The sequence below is a fragment of the Babylonia areolata genome, chromosome 5, assembly GCF_041734735.1.
Source record: "Babylonia areolata isolate BAREFJ2019XMU chromosome 5, ASM4173473v1, whole genome shotgun sequence".
NCBI lineage: Eukaryota > Metazoa > Mollusca > Gastropoda > Neogastropoda > Buccinidae > Babylonia > Babylonia areolata.
The window spans coordinates 9,072,237-9,082,236 of NC_134880.1; the positions used below are offsets into that span (position 1 = coordinate 9,072,237).

General features: G+C 44.8%; 1 protein-coding gene across 1 annotated transcript; it reads right to left on the bottom strand.

The window, feature by feature from the left end:
- Positions 1 to 7,596: 7,596 nt before the first annotated feature.
- LOC143282572 (triosephosphate isomerase-like) lies at positions 7,597 to 8,337 on the bottom strand. The gene has a single exon (XM_076588261.1). It carries the CDS (start codon positions 8,335 to 8,337, stop codon positions 7,597 to 7,599), a length of 741 nt encoding a protein of 246 aa, XP_076444376.1.
- Positions 8,338 to 10,000: the final 1,663 nt, after the last annotated feature.

Consider the following 10,000-nt stretch of genomic DNA (forward strand, 5'->3'; position numbering starts at 1 on the left):
TTCTTTTACTCCTCCTGCATTTTCTTCTCCTCCTCCTCCCCCTTCTTCTTCTTCTCCTCCTTGTTCTTCAAATGTCAGAAAACAAACGCAAAACAACAACAACAACAAGCAAACTACTGTGCTGATAGCAGTCGCGCTACTGGAGTAAAATGTCAATTAGCTCCATGCTGTACTTACTGCAAGACACAGAAACATCAGCAAGCACATCTGCTCGCGATTCCCTGACATCGGCAGAGTGCGTGGTAAGTATACATGTATGTGCTGGCTCTGCAAGGAGGGCTGGCTTCATGAGCCCTGTCTGGTCCATTATTGAACCCTGCCCCGTGTGTCTGTGGGTGGGTGGTGGTGATAAGGTTATTAGCACGTGCAGCACACACGCAGTGCTTGGACATTAGCGAACCTCGTCGGACGTTGGTGATTAGAGAGAGAAATGAAACCACAGAGTAATGGGGAGGGGGGGGGGACGAGAGGAGGGGAAGGGGGGGGGGAGGGCGAGGAACATCGATTGCTGGTCTCCCAGGATGAGGGGGAGAGAGTGGGTGGGGAATGGGAAGGGAGGGAGGAGAGAGGGTTGGAAGGTGGTGTAGGGTGGGGGTTTGATAATGGCTGGTTGTCATCCTCAAAGATGAAACTTTCGAAAAACGCGAGGCGCGCGCACACGCGCGCATCCATTAGCGCGCTCACACTTACGCACAGATATGAGTGAACACTTGTGCATGAACACACGCGAACGCACTCACGCACGAGTAAACACACACACACACACACACACACACACACACACACACACACACACACACAGATACACACACACACACAAAGACACACACAGATACACATACACATAGATACACGCACACGCATACACACACACACACACATACACAGAAACACACACACACATACACAGAGATACACACCCACACCCACACCCACAGGGATACACACACATATACAAACACACAGACACACATACACACTTACATACATACACACACACATAACACAGACACATACACAGACACACACACACACACACACACACACACACACACTCACGCACATGCACAGGTCAAGGAGGACGACCAATCACAGGAAATCGCTGGCTTTTGAAATAATCAGACCGTTGGTTTTTTAATTTTTTTTTTCATTTTTGATTTTTTTTTCTCCCCTTTTTATGCGTGACTCTGTTCATGAACTAAAAGCTCAAGAACTTTCCTCTCTCGGGAGGCGAAAAGAACGTTGTTTGAACTGACACCTTTTGAGAAGTAGCCTCCAACTCACAACCGCCCCCCAAACCCCCTACCCCATCCGTCACGGTCCCCACGTTCCTCCCCCCTCCCCCTCCCTCCCAACCCCCCCCCCGTAGCCCCCTCCCTTCCCCTACCCATCACCTCCACCTCCCCCACCCCCTACTCCCAACGCCACACCCACACCCACTACCCACCACCGGCCCTATACCTCCCACCACCACCACCACCACCACCACCACCACCATCGCTCTCCTCTTCCCAGTTGCCTTTCCCCCAAAAAAACTTCCTCATCCCCCCACCCACACCCTTCTGCCTACTCCTCCCTACCCCCCTCCGACCACCCCACATCACACCCCAACCATCACCACCACCACTACCCTCCCCCCTCTCCCCCCGTACCCCCCCTCGCCTCCCCCCCCCCCGCCCCCCCCCCCACACACACAACCACGTCTCACCAACTTTTTCTTATTCATCTCTTGCCCCCGTCTCTCCCCCCCCCCTCTCCTCCCACTGCCCCCCCGCCCCCCCCCCCCAAAAAAAAAACAAACACACCCCTCGCCCCTCCCCCCCCCCACCTCCGCCTCGTCTCTTCAGTTCTGGGTAAAAAAAAAAAAAAAAAGCATGCGCTTTTTTCTTTCTTTTTTTATATTGTTTTTGATAACTGCGGATTTTGTGAGCAGTTGCATGGGAGCTAAGGATGGAAGTGTTCGTTCTTTAGTTTAACGTCTTTTCACTGTAAGTGATATCAGATGGAAGTGGTGGTGGTGATGGTTGTGGTAGTTATGATGGCTGCGGTGGTGATTGTGGTGATGGTGGTTTTGATGGTTGTGGTGGTGATGGTAGTGGTGGTCGCTTTGCACTTGGGTCCTGAGTTGCTTCCCCTGCCTTGTGTACGTGGATCTTTGGGAAGCCGTCCCCATGAAGTGACCCCTCAAAAGAGTGGTGGTCGTTGTCGTCTTCTATCGGTTTTTGTTGTTGTTGTTGTTGCTTACTTGTGGGTGCGATCGATGCATGGAGTGAATGTGTGTGTGTGTGTGTGTGTGTGTGTGTGTGTGTGTGTGTGTGTGTGTGTGTGTGTGTGTGTGTGTGTGTGAGGGGAGAGAGAGAGAGAGAGACATAGAGAGACAGAGAGCTGGAACTCGAACATTTTAATGACCAGGCCCTTTTGCCAGTGTGAAAGGGGTGAGGAGGGAGAGAGAGAGAGAGAGAGAGAGAAGACAAGACAAGACAAGACAAGACAAACTCTTTATTATCGAGGGTAGATAAGCAAGTAACATGCTTTTTTTACATCCAGCTCTCGCCCTAAAAAGGGAATAAAGCTAAAAAAAAAAGAAAGAAAAAAAAGCGAAAATGAGCACAAAATCAAAACACAATCAAAATACACCATTATTTCACCATTCAAAGCCATTCCACAAAAGGAAGAAGAAGAGAAGAAAAGAAAAAAAAATCATGAAACACACACACACATACACACACACATACACACACACACACAAACGCACACAAATGCACACACTCAAGAGAGAGTGAGAGGGAGAAAGAGAGAGAGAGAGAGAGAGGAGGAGGAAGGGGGGGGGGGGTGTGGGGAGAGGGGAGGGGAGTAATTATCATGTGCATGACTGAAGTCGTCTATTTTACGTCTTTCCACGACAAGTGATATCTGTCAGAAAAAAAAGATATAGAGACAGAGACAGAGAGAGAACGAGAGGGAGAGATGTGCAGTCTCATTGACACCATATTCTAATATACACACGTGCCCAGCAGGCAATAACCCAAATCTACACACTCGTGTAGATATGTTCTCGTGCACGTATTCCCCCTTCCCTCACAATAATGCACACTTACATCATCACTCACGATAACATGCATATTCTAAACGAAGAAGAAGAAAAAGAAGAAGGGGAAGGGGAAGAAGAAGAAGAAGAAGACGAAGAAGAAGAAGAAGAAGAAGAAGAAGAAGAAGAAGAAGAAGAAGAAGAAGAAGAAGAAGAAGAAGAAGAAGAAGAAGAAGAAGAAGAAGATTGATTGATTGATTGATTGAATCTTTAATGGGTAAAGAATTAGGCACAGTAAAGGCCTTTTTACAATTCTGCCCATTTAACGACATAAAAAAATAAAGAACGAACGACACAAAACATAAAAATAAAGAAATAAACTGAAATAAAATAATAAGAACAACGAATAAGAATAGGAACTTGAATAGCCTATTAAAGGTAACAAAGCGATGAAAAACTGGAACAATTGGTACATTACATGTACATAGGTACCTACACACACACACACACACACACACACACACACACACACACACACACACACACACACACACACACACACACACACACACACACACACACACACACACACACAATTATAAAACAAGCAACAAAGACATACGTACACATTCACGCCCACACACTCAAACACACACAAACACACACACGCACTTACTGTTCACACATACACATACATTCAATTTTTCATTCATCATGGCATGGCAGCTAGTGGACTGAGTACAAGCAAGCATTTGCAAAAGACCGCGAGTAGGTTAATCAAATGTATCGAATAGAAATATTCTTATCTTAGTTTTAAAGAGAGATATGGCTGGAATTTGGGTGATGACTAATTTCGTCAACATTGTGACTAGCATATTGTATTGATGTATCATCAGCAAATAAATCACAGATTGCATGTTGAATTGATAAAGGTAGATCGTTGATATACAAGGAAAATAAGAGAGGGCCTAGAATTGACCCCTGCGGTACTCCTCTTGGAACATGCCTTTTGGAAGAAATAAAGCCACGTGAATAGACAGCCTGAATACGGTTTTCTAGGTAAGATCTGAGAAACAATAAGCAGTTATCGTCAATACCATAACATTTCAATTTGTGAAGCAATATTTCGTGATTGATTAAGTCAAACGCTTTTGTAAAATCAAGGAATATCACTCCAACCACCTTGCTTTTATTAATATCACGCAGCCATGCATCAGTTATTCTACATAAAGCGGTTTCACAAGAATGGTGCTGTCTAAATCCTGATTGATTGGTATGTAGAAGCTGATATTTTTCAATAAAGAATGTAAGACAAAGGTGTACATGATGTTCTAGAACTTTTGAGACAGAAGACAACAATGAGATTGGTCTGTAATTATTGACATCATTAGCATCACCTTTTTATGCAGGGGAATAACCTTTGCATATTTAAACTCTTTTGGAAAATGATTTTTGGATAGACAAAAATTGAAGAGATAAGTAAGAGAATCGGCAATATAAGGTGCAGATAGTTTTAATATTTTTGGACTAATGCCATCGAAGCCACACGAGTTTTTATTTTTTAGCGATACTAAATAAGATAAGACTTCATGAATAGACATTAATGGAACAGAAAACTTTGTTTTTATATCTTTATTATGACAGAAGTTTTCTAAAATGCTGAAATCAAAAGAAGTGTGTGCACTGTCATTTGCGATTAATTTGTTTCCAATGACAGCAAAGTGATTGTTCAGTGTATCAACAGGAATGAGACATTCCGCATTTGAATTGTTTGGTTTGGTGAGTTGGTGTATAGCCTTCCATATGGAGGCTGTGTTGCTTTTGTCTTCGATTAGCTTACGAAAGAAAATCCGTTTAGACTTTCTGATCATGTATTTGACAATATTACGTTTCTTCTGGTATTCTTCGAATGGACCGATTATCTTTTGATGGTCTCTGTCATCCATTGCTTGAAAGATATCTTGCGTAAGCCAACTCGGAAGAATTTCCGACTTGACTCGTCTCTGAATTAAAGGGATATGTTTATCAACAACATGGAGTAACGTTGCAGTCCAAAAGGAAAGGGCTTCGTCTGGATTAGTAAAGCTATAAATGTTAGTGAAAGGTGCAGAAATGAGGTCTGATTGAAAGGCGTCCAGATTAAAATGTTTAAATGACCGAAATGTGACAACAGTATGACCTGTTTTGGGTATTTTGAAACCCCTTTTTCCCCATGTAATGCAGACGGCATTGTGGTCACTTACGCCAACATTCGGCACACAAATTTCTCGAACTGATGTTAGATTGGATGTATAAATATGATCTAAGAGCGTTCTAGTTTTTTGTGTAACTCTGGTGGGGGAATCAATACACTGATGGAGATTGTAAGACGTATAGATGTTGTTCCATCGGCTATGACGCTGAAAAAGATCTAAATTAAAGTCACCCAAAATTAATACTTCTTTTTTTGAAAGCCAGGCGCTGTCCATCATTTCACAAAAATCGTCATACCACTTGGAAAAACTCTTAGGATGTCTGTACAAAAATGCTATAAGGAGCGAATCTGTTGATTTATTTTGGGATTGAACTTCAAGCCACAGTGATTCAACATCTGGATGATGTAGGTCATTACGAATTCTGTACGGAACGTTAATTTGAATATAAATGACGATACCACTTTCTTTAGATTTTTGAGGATTTTTCCGAACAATATTGTAACCAGGAATAGAAATAGATTTGTCATTAATGTGAATGTTCGTCCATGATTCAGAAAAGCCAAAGATATGGAATGGTTTATCATTATTATATATCATCTTCGATACGTCTGTCATTTTATTGACCAAATGACATATGTTTAAGTGACCTACTCGCAGTCCTTCACAAACAGGCCAGTTCGAGACATTAGCAGGACTTGACATTAGTGCATAATAAAAATACTACCTAGATTTTCGAAATGCAGTTCTAGTAAGGGAAAGTGCTGAATAATTCAAGCTGAGAGAGAGAGAGAGAGAGCTTGTATGTTTGCGTTGATTTGACGCCAAGGCAAGTCTCTGGGAACGTCAACGATGCAAACTGAAACATCCATGGCGATGACAGCTTGCAGGGGAGGTGGAGGTGGGGAGGTGGGGTGAGTTAAGTTCCCACAACGTCATGTACGATCTGGGCTGATCGTCAGTCATCTAATTATTTATGATACAAGAGATTGTATCAAGGAGTGAGGTCTGAGAGCTGGGAATTGGTCTGTTTGTAAAGAAGGGTTGAAGAGTGGTATAGATTTAACGGGGAAAGGGTGTGTGGTATGTTGGTAAGCATTGTGGAATGATGGTTGTTCTGGTGACAAAGAATAGCAGTTTCCAAATACTTTGTTTGAATAATGACACAAGTTGTTGGAATAGTGGTCATATTGACTATCAGCAGCAGCTGGCTGGAAGTCGTACTGGTCTTGATGACAGACAGCAGGATTGGGTGGAGGGTCGAAGTGCTGTGTATGTGAGGCCATGGGGAACAGGTCCTGATTAGCGTCTGGTGGAAAGTCGTGGCGCCGTGGCTGCGTGATGGGAAACTGGGCCTGATGAATGGCTGGTGGGAAGTTGTGGCGCCGTGGCTGTATGATGGGGGAACTGGTCCTGATGCATTCTAGTGGTGGGGTTAGTGTTGGGAGTGAAGTGTATATGTACATAATGCCAGAATGACTCTCCTCACCCACAGTGAGCTAAGTAATTTGGTCGCTGGGGAGTAAGGCTAGACATACCCCCCTCATCTTTTGCGATCTTAGTATCAAGGGGTGGGGGGATAAACAGGCTTAAGGACAGAATTACTCACCTTAAATCACAGCTTTGTAATAAGTTTTGGGCCGTGGGGTGGGGGGGGGGGAGGAGGCATAATACCAGAATTACTCCCCTCCTCATATTTTTCAGTTTACTAAAAGGGGAGAGGACATGATTTATGTGGACATTATGCCAGATTCACTTCCCTTGCACCCGTAAATGCGTGGGGAGTGATTATGGAACACGGTAATGTTTTGCTGGTGCTCAAAATGTACGCACGGACGCACTTTTTGACTTTTTAATACTTCCTGGACAAAATGTAAATAAATAAATGTAAATTTGACAAAAGCAGACACAACTTCATAACTTTTGAAAGACATATTTCCTATCGGTATAAAATAGAAGAACGCAATCCAAGAAATCAATGCAACACACAGAACTTAAAACAAAGTGGCTTTCTTACAAGACATGAATTACAGACGTTTCTTATCAATTAAGATTATGTGACACGTGTGGGGCGATTTTAGCCTGGTCTTCTTTGGTCATGTTGTCCTTCCTATGGACAACTGAAGGAAGGACAACGTGACCAAGGACAACTGAAGGAAGGACAACATGACGAAGGAAGGCCTTGATACAAAGGCACCTTGAAGGCCATCCTCAGAAGCTGCTACATTGACGATGCTTAATTTTCTTTACACATGAATAAAAAATGAAGAAAAAAAAAGAAACACACACACACACACACACACACACACACACACACACACACACACACACAAAACAACAACAACAACAAAAAAACCAGCAACAAAAAAGTGTCATCTATTTTCGCGCGTTAACGATCCTGAGAAAGTCGTTGGAAAGATAGGAGTCGCCCTCCAGGAAACCATCTATGTCCTCTTTGATGGCCATCTCTGAACTGTGGTTGCCACTCACAAATCCTCCAAAGATGATCCTGGTGTGTCTGGCGATGCTTGGGGTCAGGTTGTCAGCCAACCAGTTGCGCAGGTCTTTGTGCGTGAGCTGCACCTCGAAAGGCAGGACCCTTTTGCACGTGTATAATGCCCACAGAGGCTGATAGACCACCACGACCCGGCTCCAGTCCTCCACGTTGTCAGCGATGCATTGCATTTGGCAGTGGAGGACGTCCTGGGTCTGAGAGAGCTCCTTCTCTTGCAGCGTTTCTCCCACACACACCATCACGTTCAGCCCCGCGTCCAGCGCTGCTCGGATCTGGTCACCAGTCTCCTTACACCTCTCCTTCGCCGCCTTCCTCCTCTCCCCGCGACCCACGATGATCCAGTGGGCTCCAATGTCTTTGACCTTCTCGGGGCTGAGGGTGTGAGGTTGTTCCCCCATGCAGCAATAGTCGGCGGCCAGTGAGACGTTGGGTTTGGACAGTCGGCCAGCAAAGGTCTGCAGGAAGGTAGGCGGGGGTGCCACCACGATCTCAGCACGCTTGTCAATTGGGGCTCTATTCAAGAAAGAAACGATGTCATCCAGGGAGTCTTTTATGTCCCTTTCGTTGCTCTGGCCACAGACAAAATACTTTCGTGTGGCCATGTTGTCAGCCTGCCTGTATTACCCCGAAAAATTGTACCAATTTCCTGATCCAAATCTACAACAATTTCGTTGTATCACGTATCAAAGAAGGTTTGGGCGGCTTCGGCAAAAAGAATTAACCAGTCTGTTCTGAACGATGAAAGGTCAAGAAGAAGAAGAAGAAGAAGAAGAAGAGGAAGAAGAAGGTGAAGAAGAAGACGAAGAAGGGGGAGAAGAAGAAGAAGAAGAAGAAGAAGAAGAAGAAGAAGAAGAAGAAGAAGAAGAAGAAGGTATCAAACCGCTGCCGTGAAAGAGAACTGACAACATTACAAAAATATATATATTATTAATATCATTCATTTCTGTTTCACAGCATCAAGTAAACGAACCGGTAAATCATGCGCATCAGAAAGACGGCGTTCTGAAACGGTGACATAGTGATTGCTTTGGACTTTCAATCTTTAAGTCCCCGGGTTCGAATCTCAGTAACGGCGCCTGGTGCGTAAAAGGGCGGAGATTTTTCCGATCTCCCAGGTCAACAAATGTGCAGACCTGCTTGTGCCTGAACCCTCTTCGTGTGCATACGCAAGCAGAAGATCAAATACGCACGTTAAAGGTCCTGTAATCCATGTCAGCGTTCGGTGGGTTCCATACAAGAACATACCCAGAATGCGTACCCTCGAAAACGGAGTATGGATGCCTACATGGCGGGGTAAAAACGTTCACACACATAAAAGCCCACTCGTATACATACGAGTGAACGTGGGAGTTGCAGCCCACAAACGAAGATGAAGAAGAAGAAGAAGATTGCTGATCGGTCAACCCCCCACACCCCTCCTTTCCAGAGTCCCCCCCTCCCCTCCCCCCACCTCTACCTCCCAAGCCCTGACCCCGACCTAGATCTACACCCCAACCACATGCCATCCCTCCTCATTCGCTCTCTCTCTCTCCCCCCCCCCCCCCTGATTTTTTATTGAGATCTCGTCTCTGGCTGTGGCGAGACCACTGAGGATGGTAGGTGATGATTCATTGGCTGCTCTCCGCGTTGTGCGGTATGTGTATGAGGCAGTCAAGGTGCCCCAACCTCCAGGTTTGAGGGCAAGGTGTACAGACATTATGAAGGTGGGTTTTTCTTAATGGTGTCTTCTTCACTTTTTTACTTCACTTGGGTGACCATTGGGGCACCACAGACAAATTGTCAACCACCTTCCTCCATCCTTCTCTCTTTTCTGCTTCACTAATCGGCCAGCCCAACACTTATATCACAGATTGACATGAGTTTACAGTTGGGCCAACAGCAAACTGAGAACTGTATTGTCAAAGGTTTTTTCTCCATTGCAGTGGGAAATCATTTACAGCATAGTCTTTTGTGAAGGACTATGACTCTCAAACTAGGAGGCGAAATTGCACTGGCTCTTAGTACTGCAGCTTTGGGGGCTAGTTGGCCTTTGGGGGATCCATCCCAACGCCGACTGTGCTAAAACCGTCTTGGCCGAAAGACTGGGGATGTAATTTGGGCAAGACACACTCCACTATAATAAGATTCTAGTCCAGATAGTTGGCACAGCAGTTACCTCCTCTGCTGTTCTGATGGTCATAGTCGGACACGACTGACTATCATACACTACAAGGGCCTCACTCAGCCTCAGACCTGTCCATTGTGGGATGTTGTCTCTTAACTGTG